General features: G+C 46.9%; 1 protein-coding gene across 3 annotated transcripts; it reads left to right on the top strand.

Annotated features, from left to right (window-relative positions):
• The first annotated feature begins 914 nt into the window (after positions 1-914).
• LOC120843858 (elongation factor Ts, mitochondrial) lies at positions 915-23,601 on the top strand. Of its 3 annotated transcripts, XM_040215309.3 has the most exons (8): positions 915-1,089; positions 1,172-1,215; positions 1,287-1,437; positions 1,504-1,632; positions 2,639-2,761; positions 5,450-5,645; positions 13,971-14,164; positions 22,762-23,601. In XM_040215309.3, the coding sequence occupies exons 3-8, from the start codon at positions 1,288-1,290 to the stop codon at positions 22,975-22,977; spliced, it is 1,008 nt and encodes a 335-aa protein (XP_040071243.2). In that variant the 5' UTR covers positions 915-1,089; positions 1,172-1,215; position 1,287; the 3' UTR covers positions 22,978-23,601. The 3 variants fall into 3 exon arrangements, with proteins under 3 accessions (XP_040071243.2, XP_042147974.1, XP_040358675.2); XM_042292040.1 differs by lacking the exon at positions 22,762-23,601 and adding an exon at positions 15,289-15,333 and having other exon boundaries at positions 1,006-1,215; XM_040502741.2 differs by having other exon boundaries at positions 1,010-1,089; positions 1,172-1,437.
• Positions 23,602-27,785: the final 4,184 nt, after the last annotated feature.

Below are 27,785 nucleotides of genomic sequence, written 5' to 3'. Positions count from 1 at the left end.
ATTCTCCAAACATAGACATGCTTTTATCAAGGTCTGGCCACACTTTCTACAAAGTCGAACCTGTCGATTTCGGTGAAAAGTTCGAAGGTTCGTTCGAACCGCGAAAACTCGACCTAAAAATCCGGTTCGACAAAAGTTTGTGACACCCCTAGTTTCAACGTCACTAGAAACGAAAAAACCAACGGATAAACTCTTTTTGTGGTAACTTTTATTGGAGTTTAGTGCAAAATGAGGGGCGCGTGATGTTTTCTAAAATCTTTAGCTTGCAAGGTTTTGCAGCACAATTAATATTGTTTTTATACAACCATGCCTCAGCGGTGATTTCAGGTAGCGCGTCCCGACCTAGGTGCGTGGAATTCCGCGGCGCATCCGCTGGGGAGTCGGGGGGGTGGCACCCCTGTAACCCTTTCCACCGTATCTGTTTCGGCTCCGAAATGGCCGATTGAAGCCAAAATAGATGTCACGTGCAGTTCCTCGAGTGACCGCTGCGGGAGAAATGGCAGTGTTGTGATCGCCATTTGTCGTTCCAGCTGTGCTCTTTGGAACACACAGTTATGAAAAGAAAATATAGATGGCGCTTCGAACGACGGCTGGCGGATTGAAGTGAATGAGGAGGGGTACTCCCCTCCGCGGGAGTTCCACAACTGAGGTAATCTAGTAACGTTGGTACGTACGAAACGCGCGCGTCGTGACGTCATAAATTAAGCCTTGCCTTGTTTCACAAGAGGGCGCGAGTTGCACACCATTTCAGTAGACATCCTTTCTACATTTCGGTAGGGTCACATTTCAGGTGGAAGTCAATTTAATATTGAGAATTGGTAACAACATTCTTTAAAAAAATCCGGCTAACTTACCTCTTTTTTTCTTTTAAGTAAAACTATTAAATGCACTAACTGGTAGATCTAGTAGAGTTTATTCTTTTTCTAATGTCTGCCCTCATAAACTGCCATATTTTGTAGTGCGTAGCCTGATCCATCCATCCTTGCAGCAAGCCATAGCAGCAAGCCGAGCATGAAGCCTAGCAAGCTGGCGAGCGTTCCCTGACCACTCCAACCACTCCTTCGCTTCGGTTCGCTGACGATCGCTTCGGTCAGTGTTCACTTTTCGACGTTTTCGACGCGTTTGTCCTTTTCGTAGCTGATTGACTGCTGTTGGGCGACCGTCTTTTTAGCTCGGCGCCGAGTCGGACTCAGCGAGCGGCACTGACAGTCCGAGGTAAGGGCCCCAAGTCGCTCCCTGAGCCCTTGGCACTCCAGCAAGTGCGAGCCATATCCGTGTTCCTGCAGAATGTTCGGCCGGCTACTGACCAGGTGCCTTCAGACGTCCGCCGGCGCGCCCGTCGAGAAAGCGGCGCTCCTCGAGCTGCGCAACAAGACTGGCTACACCTTCTCCAACTGCAAGAAGGCTCTGCAGCTGAGCGACAACGACGTCAGCAAGGTGGGACGATCGCGGCACGTGGGCCGCCCGATGTGTTCTCACGCACCTGGATGCCTTGCCGCGTAGGCGGAGCGCTGGCTGCACCAGCAGGCCCAGGAGCAAGGGTGGGCCAAGGCGTCGAAGGTCACTGGCAGGGCCAGGGGTCAGGGACTCGTGGCCGTGCATCGAGATGGACCCTTCGCTGCCATGGCCGAGGTGCGATCCGGACGCCTGCTCGTCCTACCACGTTAAAACACTAAAAATGCTTCCACCCCCCCCCCCCACACGCACACACACACACCCCCCCCCCCCCTCCCCCCCCCCCCCCCCAAAAAAAAAGAACAAGAACAATTGGGGGGGGGGGGGGGTGTCAGCAAATTTTCAGACTTTCTTAGATGGCATGACCCCTGTGAATTTTTGTGTGTAAAAGAAACTTATCTATCCGAGGTTTGGAACTTTCTTATGTTCCACTTTTGATAGTCGTTTTGCCTGATTTTATACTTCCCTCCTGTTTCACTTTTGATCGCTTTACTTGATTTTACACTTTCATCCAGTTATCAGTGCACAGGCAATGCTAGGTTAAACCGGATACACTTTCTGGCTCCACAAATCGACTGAACAACCAATGCAAGCACTAACACCAGTGACTATCACACAAAATGTAACTGAAATGAAGTTCAGACTGCCCTGATATTGTCAGACAACTCGTGAATTTCGCTATGTGTATCTTATCTGACAGCCAGTGCAATTTTCAAGCTCAAAAGTATTCCTCACTTGTATGTGCCATGTCTAAATTTTGGCAACTACTAATGGCCCCTATGTCTTTTGTCATGGCAACATTAGCAACAGCAACGCTATGCTGCATAGTGACAAGGCTCCTCATCAGGGCATCGCATGAACATCCTAGAATATTTGCTGAAAGTTCGATTGATCACAAGGCACACTCTAAACTGCTCGCCTGGAAGAGGAAAGAGAAGTTTGTGCACAATGGCCATCGAGCCGAGTGCCCTGCCTGGCGTGCAGTCACTGAGCGTTGCCGAGCAGAATGCTGACCGAAACTGTGTCTCTCTAATGACAGATCCTGTTGTCGCCTAATTTCGCCAGGTGCTTAGATCTCCACTCTGTGCAGGATTTTTGAGAGATCCGATGATCCGACGAATTGACATAGGGCTCGCGCTTTCATTTGTTCCTTGGGTGTGCGTCACGTGAGTCCCCATTGCAGGTGAACTGTGAGACAGATTTCGTGGCGCGCACGGAGGACTTCCGAACCTTTGTGGACAAGCTGGTGCGGGCGTGCACGAGCCATGCCAAGAAGCTGCCTTCTCTGGAGACGGGCGTCACAAGGGTGAGCTATTTGTGCCGTGCGTCTGCTTTCACTGGGCATTGGACTGATCGCATGCAGGAGCTGACAATTCGGATTGCAGCCTCATTATTGCAGTCCCCTCGTGAATAACAATGCAGTCCCCCCATGCCCCAGACCTGTACAGGGTGTGAGTGTCTGGACATATTCCGCGTGTTGAATTCATTTTACCGACGTATATAATGTTTGAATTACGGTAAGCATTGTTGAGGTACAAAAATAGGTTTTCAGTCATTGCTTGCAGGGCTTAATGTGCAACATAGGCCAGGCAACCAGCAAGCACTGGTCTTGTATTTTTGTTGCCTTTGAGTAATTTTTCTGTGTTTGTTTGTATCTTATGTTTAATTTTTCCTTTTCCTAACAATATAGTCCTCTACGCTTTAACTTCCTAGAAAACAAAGGTAAAAAAGTGCTCTACAATAGCATCTTCCTCGTGTATTCAGCAGGAAGATTGGCCATCGTTTGCAGAGAGCCCGTACAGTTTAAGCTCGTTATAACAGTCCTTGATTTCGACCAAGATTTCGGTCTGTTGTAAGAGGAATTTGTTGTATGCAGATATGAAGTTGAGTCAATGGTATGTACAGGAAAACCAACCGAACTTCACGAATCACTATGTTATATCCAAATGTCTGTTGTAGCCAGGTCTGTTGTAATGAGCTTAGACTGTATAAAGTGAATTTCCAGCCCTAGTTTTTCTGAAAATGACTACAATAGGGTTTCCGTGTCTGTGCCCTTCTATCTGCTGCCCCAAAATGTATGTACTCGCTCAACAGGTGCATGCGCCAAAAAGGTCACAACGACCGCAGATGTCGTCATCAACAACAGTTGCCATCGCCCGGGCATTTGCGAAGGAATGTCGACTCATGATTCTTTCTACTAGATTTTATAACAAGCAGACTTTCATGCTAATCGTGTGTGCAGTGTTGCATTCGGAGATTGTGACGCCGAAGTGTACCTTCACGAATCGGCACACACGGGAGACAGCAGAGACCGTGGCTTAGGAGAAGGCAGTGACCAGCTTCTTTGAAGACTCGTTCCAACCGAGTTTCTGTGTAGACCCTTAGGCCATCGATTATAAGACTGTGAGAAGCAACATTTTAGGTTTACAAATTGCCGACAACAGCCAAAGTGTCTGTTGCTGGGGTGACAAACAACGTAGAGCGAGCAACGTGGGCCAGAGCTAGCCACTACCAACAGATGCGACAGTGACTCTGCTTCTGCACCATCCGTCTCTGACGCCTGCGGCGTTATCATTATTTGAGACGAGCTCAAACAGCTGCTCTCGTTTCCCGAACATGCAGCTGCAGATTTGATCGTGAGCAGCTATATATTTGCGTTCCGAGTTTTTATTTTGTGACAGTACAAGTTCGCGAGTTAAGTTAACGTTGTACTCGCGTTCGGTTGTTGGTGGATGTTCAGTTTAGCAAGTCGTCACTCACCCGCCGGCAGTTACAGTGAATCAGTTCCTTTTGATTTGCAGTACGCTATTTCTATTATGAAGTGGCTTTATCGTAAGGCAGTTGGATCGCACGGGGTGCACCGTGTCACATTCGGGAAAGGAGGCTTCGGACGGCTGGATCGAGACGTTGGCCAAACTGCATTTTGGTGTTTCGTTGTATAGAATGCGCCTTCGACTCGTGCGTCTGGGGCGCTATGTATAAAAAGTGGTCTGGAAGTGGCAGCAAATTACATTGCAGGGTCTGCGTTTCATGCTGTCAGATGTCGCAATCCCTGTGGTTGGATCTAGGAAGTTCCAGCAGCGAGGAGGAGTAAATGCAACCGTCACTGTCGTCGCTTTGACCCACCTTGTGGCGACTGGCATTTTTTTAGACAGTCACGCTAGATATCAACTTACAGCAGAACAGCGATCTACCGTATCCACCTCCGTTGCTGCGGCACCACCGGGATCATGGCGGCATGAAGCTCATGCAACGTCATTGGGCGAACATCGAGGGATAGAAAATAAGGACATAGTGCGCCGGTCGGACATGCGCTCGCACGGAGACAGTTGCCAGAATGTCTTGGGAGGTGTTTGTTGTGGAGCGAAGTGAAAGGGTGGACCAGGAGCCCTTAAGCAGGTTTTGCGATTTGGAAGAAGAATCTCTAATACATCCGGGGGGTCCGGTATGGCGCGAAAACGTCCAACGATTAAAAGCGTCTTATCGCTCTGCGTTTCGTCGTTCTCGTGCTGCTTGTCGGTGGCTTCTTCCCATCCTGTTATTGCTTCCGCTCTACTCGGCATCCGGGCATCCAGACCCAGCGACGTTGCTCCTGGTCGTCTCTGACTTGCTGCGACCGCTACCACTTCTTGCCTGGTGGTCTTTTTTATTAGCACCCACATCGTCGCTCGCGTGTGCAGGCGTCATCGGGGGGGAATCGGCGGCCCAGCGTGTTAGCGCATCTCAGCTCTGAGCACGTGGAGTGAAAGCTCGCTCTGCAGAACCCGAGGATCCCGGTTTCCATCCCCGCCCCCGCTTGTTTCGATCCGGATGAGCACCGTTACGGCGTGCAGTCGTGCATCATCATTCCTGCACGATGCATGTTAAAGACCCGAGGCTAGCTGTCATATCGCACTGGCTAAATTTCTCATCTACAGTGGGGAACAGTGTCACTCTGGCAGACTAAACTCCCTCTGTCCGTACAACGAACGACTAATTCATTGTTTTTTTCCAGGTGTCGTTGGCCAGTGCGGAGGTGGAGAAACTGCGGGTGCGAGACGGAGGCGCGGTTGGGGAGGCGCGTGCCCTGCTTGTGGGGCGACTGGGAGAGGATGTGGCGGTGCGGAGGGTGCTGTGCCTCCGGTCTGAGGCCGCCCTGCTGGCCGGCTTCTGCCACGGGGACCAGGCGCCGCAGACCTACCCCTGCTTCGGTGAGTCCAGGGCGGTTGGTCCAGACCAAGACTCTCCCTCTCTGCCGGTCTGTTCGTGCCGCGCAGGAACGGGGAAGACGTGGGATTGTCGGAGAGTCGTCCGGGGCAGCGGTCCTCAAACTCTTTGGTCTCGACCAGCCCCTATCCGTATGACTCTTTGAATCCCGGAGCTCACTCTAATGGCGCCTGCACGAATTGGTGTCACATTTTAGTGGAAGGTGTATTTTAGCGGTGCATTGTACCTCGTCAAATTGCAAAGCGTAGTTTCTTTCCCACGAAAATAGAGACCACCACCCTTGCCTCGGTCAACGTTCGATGACGACACGGACTCGTGTTGTAGATGATTGTGTTTGTGGTGCCGGCTCCCGGCAGGTGCAGCGAGTGGATGGCGGCTTCGCCTGTTTTCAACTGAGCGCGTTGTCCGATCGCCTTGCCCGTCGGGAGATGGCACCACAAGTGCAATGCTCACCAACTCTGTCGTCTGCGTCATTGTCCGTTGTCAACTTTGGGGTATAGGTGGTGTTCTCATTTTTCGCGGGAAGGGAGCTCCGCCTCCAACGTCACGAGGTAAGGGCCACCACTAAAATATATATTCGACAAAAATTCGAGATCGCTCCGCGCAGGCACCGATTTTTCTGGCCGATTTTAAAGTGAGTTGCGGGATTGAGAACACCCTATACCTTGAATGGCGACTAGGGACCCGTTCCAGTTTTTGCGCTGATGAGGCAGTGCAAACACCTGCGGAACTCGTAAACATTAAGGGGAGACACTATTATAAAAGGGTCATCTTTTGAACCTTTGGCTCAATACGAATGAAATTTACAGTATATAATGGCAGTTGCGAGGCAGAATGCAGTGCCAAGTTTCATCTGTGTACATGAATTGTTAAAGAAATTATAGTCATTTTTCTCGGGAACACGCTGACATTGTTGAGGAAAACTATAGTTAAAAGGAAACTAATGTAATACCCAACGTTTTTCTTCACTGGATTTTCAGCAAAATGCCTGGAGAGTGCAACTATGAGAACAAAAATTTTATAAATTAATTTATTTTATGCTAACATCACGGCGAAAAATCAAATAAATATTTTGCCTTTTAAGTTGTCGATAAAATCTTAACATATTAAATAAAAGACAGTAAAAGAAAACAATTCCACAGTTGTATGGCCCATAAAATTCTAGTTAGAAAAAAATATTGAGTGAGTCTTTCCTTTTTTCCCATTACCAAACAATAGTTTTCCTAAAGTGAAATTTATGCCAAAAAGTGGAACGGAGAAAAACGCTTTCAAGGTGCTTCAACCTTTGCCTTTTCTTTAGCATCAGTGGACCAAAAATAATTTCTAAAAAATAACTATGCAGTGTAAGCTAATGCAGCTTTCTGGGAATACTCTAGATCAGGGGTGGCCAGCCTGACCCGGCCTAAGAGCCGCAAACAAAATCATGAAACCTCCAAGAGCAAGCCGCAAAGGGTGGGGGACTTTTGTTTAGAGCAATACACAAAACTCGAACAACTTTCAATCTATCCAAGTCAAAAGCAATCCAACTGTACGTAAGGTAGGAGTAGCACAAGACTACCAAACGGCAACCTGTCTTTCAATTCAAAACATGTTCCATTTCTCTTTTTGGGGAAGTGCTCTTGTGACCGGGAGGGGGGCGCGGGAGTGTTGGCAAGGGGGGGGGGGGGGAAGGGAGCCGCGAGCCGCACTTCAACAAGCGAAAAGCCGCAGCTTGGCCACCTCTGTTCCAGGCATTGTAAGTGTAAATACAGTATAGACCTTTTCACCCTCCGCCGCATGGGCGCTGCCATCTTGGAATCACGTGATGCGGCCGCCATTAGGTTGCTTCAACTTGTTGCTCCGCTCTCCAGTCCGCGCCTTGGCGGATGCGTTGAATTCGTGTTTTCGTCGCGTTTCACCGCGTCTCTTGCCTTACTCCGTAAAGTGTCGTTCCATAATTATACTTACCATGCAATTCCATTACATCATTCTGCGCAAATCTTCTGTAGTTAATTTTGTAACACGTTTTTAATATTTTTTTTTTTTTTTACCGTCGGCATGTGGGATACGTGTGAAAAGGTTTTATAGGAACAGAAATCAGCGTTAGCACTTGCGCACATTGAATACATATATGACTTGAAGAGAGCCTCGAGGGTTTAAATACCCATAACTTATGGGAACTGAGGTTTGGTTACTAATAAGGGCGAAACATTTGCAGTAGGAAGCCCAATGTTATCATATATATGAGTGGGCATTGGTGTCAAGGAAGAAGACAAAAGCACTCAGCGTAATTAGCCACGTGTTTTTCCTAAAAACATGGGGTTTTGTAGTTCCAACAGCTCGAAAACAGTTTCTTTTGATTACACTAGGGAACTAGTGGACAAGGCGCGGGAACAAACATTTAGTTTGAATTATTTTTTATGCTAGAAATAATGGTACCTTAACATTAGGCAACTTGTTTGTTCGCAATATCACGCCTATATCTGTTTTACGTTCTTAATCGCGTGTGTGATAGAAGCATTCGCTTTATCGGTTTATTTATGAATTCCGCGGAATTGTATATCGTGCTTGGTCCCATGTCCATAGTCTTTCAGTTGCTTAAGTCATTTTTTTTAATATAACCATGCAGTTTCAATTAATTTATTTCAACACAAATATTTGAACTCCCCGCGTAAGAAACTCACAGACAGCTTGGTAGTGCCTATGATTCATAAAATGTGACGCCGAAAAGAATCCTTCTGCATGAAAATCACCCAAATGCAGCCGGTTGTCGACTTCGAATCGGTGGCGACGTCAAAATGTGCAAAGAGCATCGTTTCAAATCAGTGAACAGCTTTCTACAAAGGTCCATTGGGTGGCGCCTGGCGTTCGACTTCAGCCGAACTTATCGGAGATTATTTCTTTTGCGCCCTTTAATTTCATTCGGCAAATTTTACGGAAGATGAATATCAGACTTTATTTGAAGTCTGGCATTCACTTATCTGACCATTCTCATAAATTTAGAACGTCGTAAGCAAATCTCCATATAACAAAAAGTTTATTTCATGAGGCCAATATTTTGAAATGCTGTAAATGAGTACTTTAGTTAAAGAAATTTTCTAGTCAGCCTAGGCTGGTCTATCAAAATATTTCTCGAGCGCTTAATTTCTTTAAATAAAACAGGCCGAGACAATATCATTTTTTATATTATCTACGTGATTATATTAAAATTTTCTAGTCATTATAAATAAACGCTTCCAGTCTCGAAGTTAGAAAAGGTTGGTGTACGGAAACCAAACATCGAACAGTAAACTTGTCAGTTCATTTGTTCTTGGTGATTCAGCAGATTGTTAATCATGTTGTCGACCTGATTTTTCACTAAGCACTCATGCAATATAGTCTGTTGCAATATAAGATGATCAGTTCAATATCTGGCTTGAGCACGAGCTATCTACTTGCGTACCGCTCGGTGCACGCACAGCCAAAGCACGGCGGCAGGCAACGAGCGCACGCTGCAGGCGAAGCTTGTCCTGCTCTTTATTTTTTTTTTCTTGAAATTAGTGTCCGCGGGTACGGCCGTGGACAATGGTACTTTTCCCTGTGCATCAGCGCAGTTGTTTCACCGCCGAACCTGGCCGAAATTAGTGATGGACGGAATCAGACGCATATAGTGTTCGTAAAAAAAGATCGCAATTTAGGCTCGAAACCACTTCGTGGTTTGCCAGGTGGCTCAATATTATTGTTTCATTCGCTGTGTGCTACAAGAAATTCATATCGCAAAATTAATCGAAAGTGGCATGAAACAGCATCACAATCGCGTGTACGTTGAAACTGAAACCGGCCAAATTGAAGCAACCTAATGGCGCCGAGTGCGCCAGCGCCCTCTACCCGCCGGTCAGGCAACTACTGAAATAAAAAGGTCTATAGACCACTTACAACGTAACCGCTTATAGTGCAGGACCGGGTATAATGCGGCTTTTTTAAACCACCGGTTCGCCTCCCATAGAGCTCCATGTAATTACATACCGCTTAAAATGCAGGCGCGCGAAGGGAAATGCCGGTTATAGTGCGGTTTTCGGAACGGCCCGGCGACCGCGCCGTCTGACCGACGCAGAGAGCACGCTTCCCTGTGCGACACTAGATAACGGCGCAAGCCGCAAGCGGCACTCGCGGGACAAGGAGGTTGCTCGAAGAATCGGGGAGAAGCGAAGAGAGAGGCTTCAGTTGCCATAGCGACGGAGGGACGCACGCACGTGTCGTTCACGTGCGTGCGTCCTTCCGGTTAGAAACAACTGCAACGACAGACCAATCGCAGGTCGAAGAGAAGTGTTCGCGCGCGTTGCATGCTGGTCGCGGGCCGGCCGGCCGGGTGCTTCTATCCGCAAACATGGCGTCGGTTTTGATTGTCGACGTAGACTTCGACTACAGTGGTGCTTTCTAAGCATTTGTGTTTTCGAACATCGCCCGGATTTCTTATTTGGAGCATTTCATGCCTGTGCTCAAGTTGAAGGTATTACTGGCGCGTTCCATATAAAGGATGCGAATTTTCACGCATTTCATCTCCGGAGAAAAGTGATTAGGGTTAGCAATCCTGAACGCTCGCAACGTCCGTCCGCAACCCGCGACGCCGTTACAAGGCTGCGCCAGGCAAAAGTCACTCATTTCTTTCAAAATGTGTGAAACACTTGAGAGAGAAGTGTACTAGTCTGGTGAAATAAAGACTTTTCTCAAACTAAGCTTTATTTTTCATCTAACATAAAATAAATTCTTTTACAAAGGTAAGTTGTCTGATGGCATCCATTTTGGCCTGAAAAATTGATGTTTTGGTTATAGTGCGGTACCGCTTATAGTGCAAATTTTCGCGACTCCCGCGACATACTTTATATGCGGTCTACACTGTATGGCATTTTCCCAGATAAACTTTTTTTGCAGAAAACTTTTTTTTCTGGGTAGATTCCTCCTGTATGAGTTATGCATTCATGTATATGCTAAAATAGCGTTTAAAGTGCAAAGACTCTTTGCTTGAGGGACAGGGATGGTTGAGGAAATTTGGGAGCTTGATCAATGAGGAACCCCTGAACCCTGGGGAACTCCTAGGTTCTTAGGAACCCAGTTTAACAACCCACGGTTCAGCGCTCGGCCAGGAAGAAGTCAGGAAAGTGTATGGAAGCAGTTAATTTCATGAGATATGTATAGGATTCCGTGCTTTCGGAGAAAATTCTTCAAAAAATTTAAAGAGTGTTTTTAACAAAAAAAACGTTACCCAGTGATTTTTTTTTAGGTTTATTTGAAAACGTAAATGTTTAGGCTGAACCGGTAAAAGAATAAAATCCCGGATAAGGTGCCCCAAGCACATTAACTCTTTGGGAGCGAGATTGGAAGTACTCCCACAAATTCATGCACAAGGGCCGCCGGTTGAATCGACAAGTCGTGCATCCACCGCAAACAAGATACTTATTTGCCATCTTGAACGCAACAAGAGAAAAAAAAAAAAAAAAACTAATTGGTGTGCGACTTTGCAAAACATTGCATCGGCATTGACAGCTCGCTTGACGAGTAGATAGAGAGAGGTACGAAGTTTGCGGTAGATGGTGCGGCTCATTGACTCGACCAACATCTCGCATGCACAAATTTGTGGCGGTCCTTTCCAATCTCTCCCCCAAAGGCAGGATTTTTACCACTCCTGCTCGCGCCCCTTAGGGCTAGGTCGTAGCCCCCGGGGCACCAAACGAGGGGTGCCTCAATCGGCCGCCATAGTTGTTGTATCGGAGAAACAGACCCGTAAGATGGGGTGGCGGAAAAGAGGACTGTCGCCGTCGCTCGTCATTCTAGAACACTTCCATTCCGGTTAGTGACGGAATATGTACACAATTTCTGCTGCGCTTTGACTGTGCGCGCACACTCGAAGCTCACGAGATGCCGAAGCGCCGTCGAAGGTAGGAAACTTGCGCTTAGTGTGGGACAGCTGCAACTCCTCCCTGCTCTCCTTGTTCTGTGATCAACTATAGTCGGCGCGGCTAATGGCCAAAAGAGGGAAACTTCGAGAAGACTGGGCCACCAAACGATTGAACAGAAGCGCCGCGGCGATGTTTGGCAGGACACTCGGATGTTCGAGGTCGGGTCCAACAACTGCGGCTGCAGGCCATCCCGGAGTTGCGAGAATGGGCCTTTTACAGCGGAGCTTTTAAGGGCTAGTTTCTCCAGTATCGTGTCCGTCGACAAACAGATGTCGACACAAAACTCCAGACAAGCCGGTTGTATGGTTGCCGCCATTGCTCATAGATGGCGGCAACCTTTCCAGCCTTTCCACTCTGGTTTTCACCAGAGTGAAAAGGCTGAATTTCTCTAGGCTTCGTCCTAAAAGTCGTACTTGTGGTCGTTCTAGAAGTCATCCTTGAGGTAGTCCTAGACATTGTCCTCAAGGTCCTTCTAGACGTCCTCGAGGTCCTTCTAGACGTCCTCGAGGTCGTCCTGAAGTCCTTGAGGTCGTCCTAGACATCGTCTTTGAGGCTGTCCTAGGCGTTGACCTAGAGGTCGTCCTTGAGGTCATCCAAGAACTCATCCTCCTCGTTCGTAACCGCAAGGACATCGTCTTCGTGGTTACGAAATAAATAACAACCCTGGATCGTTATATATATGTCTGATTCTTTATTCGTTCAAATACCAATTGCATCATCACACCTTAATACTTACATTTATACCAAATACTACATTCCCACCGTAGTACAGCTTCACTGGTCTTCCTTCACGAGAGCGTAAAGTCTGAAAGTTTTTTTTTTTCCAGTAAGCTTCCGCGCATGCATACACCTTTTCCCCCGACTTTACTTCCCGCTGTCGCCATTTTGGAGGGCACCATCCCGCAGGACCACCATTGTCTACACCTATTTTTGCTCATATTACCGTAAAATTCCGAAAAAACGACCACCCAAAATGAAGAGATAAATGGTGAAAAGCATGGGGTGAGCTATCTTTGGGGATGCCATAGCAAAACTTTATAAAAAATTTATAATAAATGCCCTAGCACAAGCCACAAACCATGTGATGTAGGATCTGATACCGCAGATTGCGGACACCGGAAGTTTGTGTTTCATGACGCAATAGACACACGGGAATTTGCTACGAACTCTTGTGCTACGGGAAAGGATATCGCAGGTTGCGGACGCGGCAGATTCGCGTTTTACGGTGTGAAGGACCCGCAAGAACTCGCATCTCACGAGAATGAATACCGCAAATCGCAGATGCAGCATATTCAAGTTTTATGGTGCAATTAACATGCGGAAACCCACCACAAACTTGCCTGTCATGGGAACCGATATCGCATGCACAGGTTGCGCACAAAAATGCAGGAATCCGCTACAAACCTGTATGGTACGGGAACAAATGCCGCAGATCGCGAACGCAGCAGAATCATATTTCACGATGCAATATACACACGGGACCAACTCGCGTGGAATCGATATTGCGCATGCAAATGGCGGACAAAGACGCGGGAACCCGCTATGAACTCGCTTGGTCAGATGTGCCAATGCAGCAAATTGGGCGGTTGATGCAATTCTTGTTGGGCATCCCGTGACGTCCGACGGGAGTCGGGGGTGGGCAATGTTTTGGAATTACTATGTTACAGACATTTAGCCAGAAAAACAGGATGGGCAATCTCTCGAAACTTTACAATGCCTTATTTTTTTTTTTTTTTTTTTTTTGGATATCAGTAGTATAGGGCATAGAAAGCAGTGAAAACCGACACAGCAGCACAATGCCAACGCGTTTCGACGTGCGGAGTCACGTTGGGCTACCCTTCGTTCGTAATTTGCGGACAACCCACCGGACAGTGTGCCCTTTGCTCGAAAAAAGTTCCGTTCCGCGTGAGGTGGCACTGCCCGTCGAATCATACTTGATTTTTCCATCAGTTCGGTGCCCTGTACCATAGCCTCCTCTATACTCACAAAGCCTGGCAGTTCGACGACGGAGCCATAGAGTGCCCAGTCGCAGATTTGGAGCATGAGGATCTGGTAGCAAAGAGCATTTCTCGGGGAAGCTGGTATTCAGCGCACAGCTTTTGCAGTGGCGAGGACCTGAAACATGGTTTTCAGACCCGACGAGAAAAACGGTAGCGCGAGGAACGCGAGGAGCACAAGCGGACATTCCACCGCTCGGGAGAAGTGTGTTTCGGCGTCTCGCCGCAGCGGGGCGCATGTTGCATGACCCTCCTCTGATCCGTTGTTTGCCGCTCTACCTTTTCACTTTCGGCGGCCGCATCTCATGCCGATCTGCCAGGCTTTGTCAGTATAGAGGAGGCTATGCCTGTACGCTCCTTTTTACCGAGGATTGTTCTCCGTGCCCATCCCCCGCAGGCAAGTACGGCGCCCTGGTGACGTACCGCGCCCTGAGCGAGTGCATGCTGTCCGAGGAGGAGCTGGAGCAGCTGGGGAGGGGCCTCTGCCAGCAGGTGGTGGGGATGAGGCCCTCCTCTGTGGGGCTGCTTGAGGACTTCCTCAGGGAGCAGGAGGAGCAGGCCAAGAGGGACGCCCAGCTGGACAAAGACGCGGTGAGTGGCATCTGCGCACAGCGACGTTGTTACTGTAGTAACCGACAAGGTGAGGACAGCAGGGAGGGGTTTCAGTTGTTCCCGCCTCCAGTGTGAGCTTCGTACTTTCGACGACGCTTTAATGTCTTGTGCACCTCGAGCGCGCGTGTGCAGTCAAGGCGTGGCAGAAGGCTTGGAGCACTGGCTGGAGGCAGGTGTGCGAAAGACACACTCCACCGTTCACATTTGGTCGGTGACTATACTAATTACGAGTGTGTCTCGCACCCTCCGTTAAGGACTAGGGCCCGCCCACGAGTCTGGCTCACGTTTCGGTTTCGAAGCATGTTTTGTGCGCTCTCGGACAGATGGTAGCCTCACCCCCGTTGCTCCGCCCCCTTTGGGATATTTTGTTTCCTTGTTTTGAAGTTTTGACAAGAAAAGGCTCCATTTCTCCGGGGAAAAAGAATGTTCAATGTCTGGGAAAGGTGACAGGGTCACATGGCCTCATCACGGAGGTTCGTTCCAGGTGATGAAGAAATACGGCAGCTTTTATTTGAATGTGACGAGTGCTTTACCATTTCCGACGACGAGTCGTACCACCTCCCTGACGACTCGGAAATTTTATGTAAAGTCAAAAATTTGCGCAAAGTGGAAATTTATGAAACATTCACTTGGCCTCCAGATGTTGTTTATTAACCTCCACCTACTTGAATGTTTCCAACACTATCAAACAGTGAACTACCGAGTGGACACATCAGACGGCCAACAATAAATGGTGACAGCAACAAACAGTATATAAGAGCCAAGTGAACATCTCTTTAAAATTTTTCAAATTAAACTTGATAGTATGTTTGATGAAGAAAGAAAATTAGTTTGCATCACTCATAGCCTTCACAATGCAAAGGAAGGCCATATACTGGCTCTTTAGAGTGTTGAAACTAGGATGGCGTTGTGCTACGTATTGGATTTGAAGCGATATTCGCACACTGCTACCATTAAAAAACCCCTGGAAAGAAAAAAAAAATTTTAACAGATTAGTTGGGACACGCGTGTCAAAAAATAAATTTTACGCGAAAAAAAAAAGATGTTTACAGCAATATTGACGGCGAGAGATTTATTTTAATTGCGCGGAAAATTTATCACAGGTCATTCCGGAACGACTATCTCAGTCGTGAAGGCGTAGCCGATCCACCTCTCCTCCACGCGCCCGAAATGCCGAGAGAGAAAGCAAGTGGAAAGAAGATGACTACCAACTAAATCGCGTCTCGTGCTGTCAATATTGCTCCAAAAACAATTTCGCATTAAATTAATTTTCTGACACGCGTGTCCCAACCAAACTGTTAAAAAAAAAAACTTTTTTTTTTCTTTTTAGGGGTTTTATAAGGCTTATAATGCCGCTCCTCCAGTGCCCACGTTGACAAATTAAGTAGGGGTGTGCGAATACTCGAATATACGAATTCGAATCGAATAGAAAGATCCCGAATAATTCGATTCGCGAATCGAATTCCTAGTATTCGGTCACTCGAATATTCGATATATTCGGCCAAAGACGCGCGGTCGGCGCGGAGCTGACAAAAAAGCCGTTTTTTCTCCCGATGTAAGCGCCGTGATATTAGACAGACGATGCGAGAAACACCTCTTGGTCCTACCATTCCACAAAAATCTAACGCACAGGTTAGAAAAAAGAAAAGTAACGAACGCCATGAACTTTATAGCACGCAGATTTACTCACGATCGTGACACAATCTTCCATTTAATCACAACCGAAACAGAGAAGCCGGAATTCCGCGCCATGCCTAATTCTTTTGACCAGTAAAGCCCCTCGTTTCAAATTGAAGCGCCGATGTAGAACACACTTGCCGCATTCACAGAAATCGGCGACTGCACGATCACACAAAGAAAACTACGTTAACCACGCCGATGAAACCAGCCGAGTCAGGCTCTGAGCCGAGTTATCGTCGTCGTTCTTTTGGAACCGCAAGCGCCGAAAGCCGCAAATTTTTCGGAACGAAACGGAACGGAAAAATAGTGTGCCTAGATTTGAGAGGGTTTCCAACCGTTCGCGTTTGAATTTTGAACTGCGAGAAGGTGACGAAAAGACGAAAGCGTCGATCGGGATCGGGCAGGCACGGCAGGCGTCGTCGCTCTTTTGTTTGCTCGCCCTCTTTCCACGCAACAACACAACAGATGCGCACTTACGACCAATCTGCGCTGGAGCCGTCTCCGTAATTTCAGTTTCGCTTGCTTCCTCTTTTAAATCAAGGCTCTCTAAAACAGGAGAGATACGACGGAAAAATGGATGCATAGAGGCAGTCTGACGGTGACTTGCGCCACCTAACCACGTTTTGTTTTCTTGCTTCAGATTATATTGTTTAAGCCTGTTTACTCAGATTTAACACCTATATGTTTATTTATGGGAAATAAAATCGCCGGTGTCCTTTTTCTTCTTTAAAATGGAGACCAAATCTCGCAAAATGCCCCTTTTCTGAGATACACAAATATATATATATATATAAAAAAAGTCGCGGTGTTAAATTGTGCTTTTAACGAGAAAAAAAAAAGGCACGCGTGGCTGTAACTTTTCTTGTTTTTCTTTTCTGTGTGTGACGTTTAGGGTAGATAGATTATGTTTGCGACATAAAATTGGATCTTTAGTGCCCAAGGTCCAACAGCAACTGCTTTTTTTTTTTTTTCACCAGAACTTTTTTACATTTTTGCTATTGTTCTGTACAAGATGCATATTCTACACCAGGCGCATACTCTGCACATATATAGTCTCATTCGCAGCACACTTTGAGAAATTCCTACAAATAAAATCACTATTCGATATTCGATTCGATATTCGGCTTTTTTTTCTTGATTCGATTCGGTATTCGATTCGAGAACTACTATTCGGTATTCGCACACCCCTAAAATTAAGTGGCTCAAAGATTGAGCTTATTAAAATGTCACTTGAATTTGAGTCTTGCCTTAGCTCTGGTCGCACTTTGTGTTCACAGTCGGACAATAAAACTGGTGACTTATAGTGATGCTCTTTACTTGGGTTTGTTGTGTGGTTGCGCGTGCTTGGACTGGAGTGTGAAGGAACGATGACGACGATGTGAAGCATGTAGAACGCTATGGTCTTGTAAATATCTTCGGCATATACGAGTTAGTAAACGCTGCAAGCGAACTGACGTCCATAAGTACAACAGGATTCAAGCACGATAACCATTTGGCCACGGCACACTCGCTCGGAGACACGCGTGGCGTTATGTCACGTGGATATTTATAGACCGACACGCGGAGCGGCTCTGTTTACCAACACGGTCGGAAGGCCACGCATGCGCGGAAGCTATGTGGGAAAGCAGCCCAGCTCTCCGTGTTTTCGCCATTGCGTTGTGTGGCGTGCGCTCGTTGTTGACGTTGTAGGGATGCTTCTAGCTTTATTTGTGCGTTGTATTTCCTGCCAACCTATGTGGTATGCTATGCCCAACTATTTGAGCTCGCTACCCGAACCTGAACGGCATCGGTATCGAAACAGACTGTGCAAAGACGGCGTTGCCTTCGAGGATCCGTACACCGTAAACAAGGCCTGCTAGACTTTTGACGTAAAATTGCTGCCATAGAAGTCGACGGCTCACGTCGTCGTTTATTTAGTTTTTTTCGCCAAGCCAGTTCACGGCCGACACGGTGCAGGTGTACAAGTCCCTCGAGGCCTACGATTACTTCGAGTTGGTTGCCGCACCGCCGGCGGGATCAGCAGACTGTGTCTGCGGTAGTGTATGTATTAATTGATTAAATACACACGGCGTCTTGAAGTCAAGGTATGATATTTTTTCTACCCTCATGACCACAAGGCATGACAAGTAGTAACGCTTTGTCCGTTCTGCTGTCTTGGCAGTGACACGTTACAAGTAGCGGCATTACCAGGTACTTTTTTAGTAACATAGTAACCTACACGTTACTTTTTGGACACAGTAACGGGTAAGGCAGTTACGTAACTCATTACTGCTTCCCAAGTCTTAAAGAAATTACACTTCACTTGTTTCCGTGTTTTTAGGCGTCAAGCCACGTGAATTTCTGAGTTTTCTGCGTTTTTCTTTGCGTTTTTTTCCGGGAGTGTTTAGGTGAAACCGTAAAAAGAGATAAAGTAATTATGTTCAATTGCTGCATGAACATAATGTTTCTTGATATATGAGCTTATGCATAACTGTATCGCCGAAACAGTAAAACGTGCTAGATCATAATTTAAAAAGTAACGCAGAAGTAACGTGCGTTACTTTTTATCGGTAGCGGTAACGCATTCTTTTTATTTTTAGGTAATGTAGCTCGGTAGCGCGTACGTTTTACTTGCTAGTAACGAGTAACATATTTCATTACTTTTTTTTCGGTAACGCCTACAACACTGCCGTTCTGTCGCCAGTCCCCTTCTGCTTGGTAGCACGGGCGTAGCTATACTCCGTTTCACCTTACGTAGGACCGCAGCGGAAGGCTGGGGGCTGTGACGCGACCCAGACAAGTTGTTCCTACGCATCGCGAAGTAGTGCGTCAAAGACCTTGGGCTGTAAGAAGCGTGGATACACTTTAGCCTTAGTTTAATATTTTTGTGTCGTGTACCATCAACACAAAAACAACTTTTGTATTCAAGAAGAGCTTTCAAACGTGATATTTAATACATAATTAGGTAGCATGTACGGAGAAATTAAACTTTTAGTTGGCAACGCTGCCGTTGTGTTTGTTTCTTCATGCGTTTGGTTCAGGTTTGCTTTCCATTTCGTGACGTGATCTTAAAAAAATGTTTCTTCCAAAGAGAAGTTTTTTTATTTAACAGTTATTGGTACACCCTGTAAAACTCTGATAAATGTTTATTGGAAGCAATCATTTCAACTTTACAAATACTTTTTGCCCATGTTTCAGATGTCACGTGACAAATCGTCGTTGTTTGCGTAATGGCTGTGGCATCGTCAAGCATGTCTCCGTCAAAGGCGCCGGTACTTCAATTACCAGCTTGCTTCCAGATGACATTTGCTAAAACCTCGTTTGGAAAAGAGGCGCGCCAAGTTGAGCTGAACGTTTACTACAATAATTGGGGCCAACATCGCTAGGTATGAATTCGCAGCAGTTCGAAGCTCAAGGGGCCTTCGCATGTTGGTGCCACTCGGAAACGTTCGTGGATTCAGAAGGCTGTGTTCACCGGGATTAAGACGGACGAGCTGGTAGGCCATCGTAGTGAATGGAACAGAAAACATCCATTGACAACATGTCTGCTTGCGCCGTGAAGCGGAGATTCGTTCGTCGATGCCGCATGGTTTTTGCGGAATTGGAGAAAAGAAACAAAATAGCTTCATACCGCTGTGCGTGATTTGTCACTCGCTCTCAGAGAGCGTTCCCCCTACGTCGTGGCAGTCACATTAGGAGTTCTTGTTAAACGCACGCATGGTTTTGCAGCAAAAACTATGAATTAAAGCACTCACTTTGCTTGCTCTTTCACTTTTATTTACCGATTTATAAAACCCTGGCTTGCGCGTTCTGCATGCGAGCAGGAGTATGCGGTGAACTTCCAAGCAAGCAAGAGCGTTTCGGTTAAAGTCAAGGTTCGATTGTTACCGCTTACCTGAATTGTTGAGTGACTTAAAACGTGTAGATGGGTTTCTGTGTGCCACAAGTAGAGCGAAAGGCTTTTGCAGACCCTCCCTCTGCTTGACGGGTAAAGCTATCTGCGTAAGCCTATCCCACACAGAAATGTGACGAAACCGTCGCGCGTCGATCTCACAACTCCAGAATGCTCCAGCGTTCCGTAATAAGCGAAGAACATTACACAAAGTCAGGTATGATAATCAAAAACAGCGGATGCGATCAGTTCATCCCCAGTGAGCCCGCCTAAACCTTCCTGCCAGCGCCATTGCAACCCGCGCACTGATACCGCTGATACACGCTTGAGGAGCAAGCCGACGTCACTTCTAAACATGCGCTTGATTGGCTCTGGCGGTCCGTAGCTTTGGCTCGGGGTCCAACGTAAGGTGAAACGGAGTATAGCCTCCAACAAACGCTTGGCCGATGCTTTGTGCGCGAACACCGTGGGAACAAATTCCGGGTAGTCTCTATCAGACGACAGTTTCCCTGCACATAAGCAAGCCTCGGGACGGAGATTGAAGTGGAAGCCACACTTGCCTTCAAGAAAGTGCTTGCCGCACAAACGGTCGTTCATGCAAGGCGACCATTCTTTTCGATCTACGGATATTATCCACCTTCTGTGCCCTTTAGAGTCTGCCGGGAACTTGTGGAAACTCACCCCGCTACTTTCTTTGTACCTTTCGGTGCAATTAATGGCAACACAGCTTCGCAGTATGCTGAAATGCTATGACGCCCATGCGAAACGTGCTCCTTTCTGCCCACGTCACCCGGCTCCGGCGTGATCGCAGCGCCAACACAGCTCCGTGACGTCAAGCCCGCGTGTCGGTCTATAGGCTGCATTGCCAGCTTTTCTGAATTTCATATCTGAAAACTGAAATCAATGAAAGCGGTCTCCCAGTTTTTCTCAAACCAGAATAAAACTCTGCTTTTACCCGTCTATCTGAGAAATATATAAAACCTGTAAACATCCATCCCTACGTGTATTTCGTCCAAATTGAGTCGCATGTCGAACCTGAACGCCTAACGTTCAACACCTCATTGTGTGAACCTGTGGGGTTACCTTGTTGGCTGCTGGCAATGAGGACAGTGGTGCAATATGTTCAGTAGAAACTTGTAAAGGTCTGCTTAAATGGGACTTTTCAAATGGCGTAAAGCGACACCTTGCTGCCACATGGCGTACGCCAATCTGTTTCCGTCTGTTTTTTTTTTTGTTTCTTTTACCGGGGGAAAGTTTCCCTCCACTTGTGTCCTTGGTGGAGGCCTGGAGCATTCTCATCACGTAGCTCCAGACAGCCACTCACACACCCTGTTGGCACACTTACAGCACGCTGCTCGGTGCTTGGCTAGTTTAGCGAGAAGTCTGTCGGATGAGTAACAGGAATTGGCACACCCTCTCACTCTAGTTGAGGAAGGAGAGTTTATCTTTGAAATGTCAAAAAACCGAGATGGTTTACGATTTTGGAGCATTCCACGGGGATGCAGGGTGCACAGATGTTTGGGGTATCTTGCCTTGCAGACGGAATAAATCTAGGGTAAAGGCTGGTTGACATTTTGAGCACGCTTGAATGCATTGCATTTCCTTGTGACCACTTGCGATGAGGCAACAAACACATTGACGCCATCTACCCGGTGACCCTGGAACTCTTTTCCATCTGTGTAGAACTGGTCTGAAGATATTGCAGTTGTTGCGGGATCAAATCTGCATGCCATCTACGAAAAATGGTCTGTCAGAAATATTTTGTTAGTATGTTGCATCAAAAATTAGCTCCAGGGCTACCGATAGATGGTGCTAGCATGCTCTCTTGCCGTAAGTAGTCGCAAGAAAGCCCAACACACCCAAATGCACTCAGACGCATATTTGTGAATTACCTTAAAGGGTGTTGAGCATAGTACTACTACAAGACACCCATTTTCTGATGTGGCACGTGTTTCCCACTGTAGTAGTGCATGCATTCTTTTCTGTGGTTATTCCCGTTCCTTCTTTCGGGATGCAAATCGGTTACAGATTGGTGCTGGTGTGTCGCGTGTGTTCTTTTTCCGTCCTCGTTTAGTTGTGTTTTTTGGGGATATTTTTAATTTGTACATCAAAAGGTGGGTGGTACTTTGCAAGAAGCTTCTCTAACCATCAAATCACTTCTTTGGGAAATAAGCTGCTGTTACTGCCAGCCCTTATTTAACGGTTGCACTCCTTTAGAAATGATTGACGACCAGTACTTCCCGTCATCTGGGCGGGGGGGGGGGGGGGGGGGGGGGGGCAGTGGCAGTAACGACGGGGGTGGTGCTGATAGCAGAAAGAAGAGACACTATTTATGTAATAGACCATCATAATGCTAGTTCACATGCACAAAAAGACAGTAATACAGATAGGGACAGGGATATTGAATGGGTGACTACACAGCCCCCACCCTCCTTTTATTTTTTTTTTGCTGCAGTTTTGAAATTTGTGTTTCTTTCAACTTGAGATGTACACAGGAGTACACTGTGCAACACTGGTAGCACAAACAAGAGGTAGCCGTTTTTTATTATTATTATTATTCTTTCTAAAAAGTCTCCGGGCTCTCCAGAGAGCCCACAATGCGGTGGTGAGGCTAGGCCTCCCCACCCCCACTTGGGAGCGGGGAATGCAGTGCTGCTCTACAGCGCTTCTCAGGACCTCAATAAAGTTCTGTCTGTTTGTCTGTCTATAAGAATTGAAAGGTTGTCATCCGAGGTGTGGTGGAAAGTACAAATTTGGGGCACTAATTTAGCGGTTAATATTTGATGCCCGGCTGTACCCTTTCGAAGCGCAATGAGAAGAGGTGCCGACGTCATGCTCATGTTAACAGTGTTGCACAGTGTACATAGCCAAAACTTAGAAGGTCCGATGTAAGGGGACCACAGTTGGGTGGAAACGGCAGAAAAAAAAAAGTGATTTGCCGCTGGAATAGTAAGACTGTTGAACGAGAGCAGGGTGCTCTGCCCCTCCACCGGGTGCTCTGTGATGAGTGCCTCTTCCTCTGCAGGAGGAGGGAGAAGAAAAGAAGGAGGGGGAAGAAGAGAAGGAGGAGGGAGAGGGAGAAGAGATCGTCAGTAAGGAGGAGGAAGAGAAGGAAGAGAAGCGGCTGCTCTTCCAGGACTATGTGCTGGATCCTGACATCAAGGTCGGCACGCTAGTGGCCGACAACCACATCGACGTCATGGACTTCGAGCGGTTCGAATGCGGAGAGCCTCTCGACTAGCAGGTCGTGAGGCCCACTGATCGACAACAGCCAATGCTTCGGCAGTCTGCTTTTAAGGCTGGTTCCCACGCTCGCTTTTGGGTGCGATGACCGTCTGCATCGTGCACGCTTGCAGCCGCTTACGACTAGAAACCACTCTGGCGCCATCTACCAGCAGCCCCGAAACACTTCCAATTTGCGTATATATTTCCCTTTTTCGGGTTATTTTTTATTTTTTAAATAATTTCAATGATGTTTGAAGCGACTGCTGCCAAGAGTGGATTTGACCTGGCAAATAGTTCAAAACCTTCTATGTAGTCAGATTGGAAATGTTTCAGAACCACCTGTCAAAGGCACCACTGTGTTAGCGGTTACAACAGAGCATGATACACTCAGTCGCAACCAAATGCAAGCATGTGAATCACCTCTCACGGTGTACGTTGCTAGAGCACCGAACACATAGAAGCAGGTGCCACTGTGCGACCCACTTCTCCGAGACCTGCCTGCACGCTCGTTAGATGTTCATAGTTACTTGTTTTGCTGCCTGAATTGTATAGTCCTTTTATTACCGAGTGCGGGCAATCACTGTTTTGTACTTCCGTCCTACTGTGCAGAGAAGTAAATCTCCGTTGCACATTTGTTTAAGCATTGTTGTTCCAAATTCATTGCCACGCTTTTGTCGAGGGCGTGGGGATTTTCAGTAGACTGCGGCAAGGGCACCTTAGGGAGCTCTAGGCCGACGTAACTAATACCAGGGACCAAGGAAGCAGAAGGAACACAGGCACCTGAGACTTTATTTAACACCCATTCTTTTTTTTATAGATACGTCCCTTAAAAGGATTGAAATGGGAAAAAAATACTTTTTAACCCCGTGCCTATTAACAACACATGTCACTCGTGCCACCCCCTACGGACCATAAAGCCCAACCACGAGCGTGACTCACGTTTCAGTTTCGGCAGTTGTTTAGTGCGCGCTCTAGCAGATGGCAAGACCACCCCTGTTGCTCCATTTACCTTGGGTAGTTTGTTTGTTTGTTTTGCTCTTTAAAAGAAAAAAATGCTCCATTTAGCACAAAAAAAAAAGTAGTAGTTGCTCGCGAGCGTTTACGCTAAAACAACATGACTTTGGCACAGAGGTCCACTTTAGCCGACAAAGAGATACAAAGCCTTATTTTTGAAAGGGATTAATGCTCATGCATATGTGATGACGAATCCTACCGCCTTTCAGATTTTAAGGGATCAGACGATAGTTTGATGGGCAGTGACAGGAGTGATGAAAACAATGTGAATCCTGCAAGCACTCCATCAACTTCGGCATCTCCACGTCAGTGGGACTCGAACCAGAACTCGTGATTTAGAGGAACATATGACACCTGGAAGTTGAGCACATGTTATTTTAATGCATATTTCCTTTTTAAAATAAAATTTTGCTGTATGTTCCATGGAGAACAAAATGAGTAGGCAAGGGGTTAAAGGGCTTAAATGGGACACATAGTTTTTATTTAAATTTTTCACTTAACAATTTTTTTTTTTCTCTTGCTGTTAGACGCAAATTGGGCTGAGGTCAGTGGCCTTGCCAAATATTACTGGATTGGCTTGGCTGCTCAGCTGAACATGCTCACAAGCTTAGTATCTCCCTCTCGCAATGTCCGGTGCATTTAATCTGGCGTTTACACCGCCTGCTGGTTCATAGAGCAGACGCGCAGCAGCCTCCGGTGTTGTCTGCTATTTCGCCACTATCTATCGTCTGAAATGCTAAGATGTGGCCATGAAAGAGGCATTTCGGCGTCTACCATCGCCTGGGTCCGTCTGCTATTCCGCACCCATCTAAAACGGTCTGCAATGCTCCTAAGATGTGATCACGAAAGCAGCATTGTATCGTTTTATCATGCACAAACCATGGTGCAATGCAAGCACTTGTCAGCATCTGTAGATGTGCGGTAAAAAGCGACCCATAGGATTAAAAGATCAACAAAATAAATTAAACATTCTTTCAACTTCTTTTTTCTTTTTGCATGCCATTTGCGAGCAATGTGGGTAAGCTTTGTGATGCAAAATTAACATGCGACCTAAAATTATTTACTACTTGCTTTTTAAAACGAAATGATAGGAACATACTTGGACAAACTTGATGCAAGGCGAACACTTGATTGCCTCCTTTTAAATGGCTCGCAAATTTTTACCTGTGCAGGTATCTTCTAGGCTTTGGAACACTGGTTGCAATCACGATGGTTACATCATTCACAGAGGAGCGGGGGGCCGCTTCTATGGGAATCAACAAATTTAATCAGCATAAACACACACAAAGGCAAAAGCCCAAGTGGAGTGTTGCATGCCCGCTGCTCACCGCTGCCCGAGCGAGAGTGTGCTCCTCTCCCGCTGGGTTTGCACTACGCGCGCACCTCCGCCGATTCTGGCACAGATAATGTCATCTCATGGTCCAGTGGCGAACCGTGGGTTGTGGTACCTTTTATGTCGCTGACGTGTTTTTGTACCTTTCGTGTCGCCGATGTGTTTTCGCTCAAGGACTTTAAGGTCGGCTGAACGATGAGACATATAAGGCTTTCACCTTAATGAATGAAGCCAGATCAAGCAAAATAGTTGACAGGGGATGCTAGGCTTAGGCCAGTTCCGCTATAAAACAAGCACCCACACAGCGCTTCCGAAGGCACGTTCTTGAGATGGTTTGCTGCTATGTCAGTTGAGGACATCTTCCTCTAAACACCTTGGTGAACACAAAACGACTCACACTCGTAAAAATGGAAAAGAAGCTGCGCTCGTTGAGCATGCCGCAAACGCCAGCAACAATGTTTTTTTATTGTTTTAAACCGAAGGGGAAAAGTCAATCTCGAGATATTTTTGGAAACGATGACACTACCTAGATCATTTTTCTCAAACACAAGGTATTGTCGGTTAAAATACTATTGCGGTATGAAGAAACAATTTTACAACCAACATTTCACACGTCGATCAACTCTCCAGCCAATGAGAGATGTAAGCATAGGGTGGGGCTTGCTTAGCAGGATGCTACCTCCACCCTCTCCACCTAAATTGCATTTAACAACAAAAATATTGCTCCAAAAAGATTTTTCTTCCAAGGTATAATTTGCGTTCCAGCGTGATCGACTGCATTGCAACGGCTAGTGACTGCTTACAACATGCTTACGACGAGAGAATGCACTGGTGACCTCTGTCGGGTAGCCCTGGGAGCTTTCCTGATCTACGTAAGACTAGACTGAAGGTTTTGCAATATATGCTAGACCAAATCTATGCACTATGAGAAATGGTCACTTATAAGATTGTCGGGATTATTTCAAATCGACGGTGAAAGCATGATGCGTACAAAAATGAGAAAATATGCAAAGTTGAAGTGTTTCAGGGCCGTCAGATAGATGGCACCAGTCTGTTCTCTCGCCTTTAGGAGTCGTAAACGGTCGTACTGCGGTCAACCAGGCTCGGACGCAAATGTGCAAGCCAGCCTTTTGCCTACCAGAAAACCCTGCACAGGGCCACTCTTTTGGTCGCAGGTTTTAGTTAGTATTTTCCGATTCACTGGCTCCACCTGTGCGCTTGCTTTTCTTTCAGCTCTAAGCTTTTGCAAATGTGGTCAAGGCACCTGCAATCTGATGGAAGATTATTGTAGAAAAGGCACCATGGTAACCTGAGCTTCGGTTGTGCGTCGGAAGGTCCCCAGTAGGTTGAAATGAATCCTCAGTCCCCTGCTGGGATGTGCCACATGCTCGCTCGTTGGTTTGGTACGTAAACTCCCAAATACACCTCGCTTCTGCAAATGGGGTGACTTCAGGACGTAAGTGCGAAACACATGTACAACTAAACCGTCCGATCCGACGTGCGGACTGCCGGAATGACCTTGGGGGGGGCGAGGGTTTTCGCAGCAACGGAGAGCGTTGAAAACCCTCGTCTCCGACCGTCGTATCGCCTGATCGGACGTCGGATTGGACGGTTTCGTCTTACATGTGTTTCACGCTGTACTGTATCTTCTGGTGCCTAAGTCGCAGTTGCTTTCTTCTGATTTCCTGTCTCGTACGGCAGTGAGACCTCTAGGTTTTCCGCAGGAAAGATAAACCTCTTCCCCTAAAGTGCGAGGGGAAGGCAAAAACTGGAGAGAATATAGCAGAGGAGGTGGAGGGCAAGAATGGAAAGCACCTAGTGTACATCAGCCTTTTTACTGCACAATATATTGGCAGTATTGGCATTTACAACAAAGCAGGAATGGCAGAGCACCAGCCAATGCACAAAACATCCAGCGGTCCAAAGATGGTCCAAACCCTGTACAGGCTTTTAAAGGAGTTTTACCATGCCAACCAAGTGTTATATACCAACTCTCGTGAAAATGGTCGTTTAGAGGGGTGTGCAACTCGCAGACTGGAAAATATGATTTTAGTTATGTTAGTTATTTGGGGCTCCACAGGCAATTTTGCAAGGAGTGATCGACAAGCCTGGCATGGAATTGTACTGGTCAACGTGAGATTCCACCCCGTAAGCCTATCCTAGCATAGCCAGAAATTGTTTTTTTTTTTTGGAGAGGGGTTTGGTTGAGGTGGCTGGGATGTCAATGACTTGGGGTGTGGGGAGGGGGGGAAGGGTCAAAGCACATGTGTGTATTGTAGGATTGGCTGGATTTCGGCGGGGGGGGGAGGGCTAGAGCTTCATAAGCTTCCCCCCTGGCTACACCACATACCCATATCTTATTCTTTTTGATACATAAACTAATGTGCATATAATGGCAACAAAGGTAAGCTTCAAGGCCAAATTTCACTAGAAATCCACAATCTGGATCTAGAAAATTAGACAAAAATTGAGATGAA

Source organism: Ixodes scapularis, unplaced genomic scaffold (genome assembly GCF_016920785.2).
Source record: "Ixodes scapularis isolate PalLabHiFi unplaced genomic scaffold, ASM1692078v2 PGA_scaffold2__306_contigs__length_199485367, whole genome shotgun sequence".
Taxonomy (NCBI): domain Eukaryota; kingdom Metazoa; phylum Arthropoda; class Arachnida; order Ixodida; family Ixodidae; genus Ixodes; species Ixodes scapularis.
This window is presented reverse-complemented; position numbering and strand designations above follow the sequence as displayed.

Excerpts from the sequence above, each read along its gene's own strand:
- LOC120843858 (XM_040215309.3), top strand. The coding sequence starts at position 1,288 with ATGTTCGGCCGGCTACTGACCAGGTGCCTTCAGACGTCCGCCGGCGCG. Across the intron at positions 2,762-5,449 it reads TGGAGACGGGCGTCACAAGG|GTGTCGTTGGCCAGTGCGGA; the intron begins GTGAGCTATTTG and ends GTTTTTTTCCAG. Across the intron at positions 14,165-22,761 it reads CCCAGCTGGACAAAGACGCG|GAGGAGGGAGAAGAAAAGAA; the intron begins GTGAGTGGCATC and ends CTTCCTCTGCAG.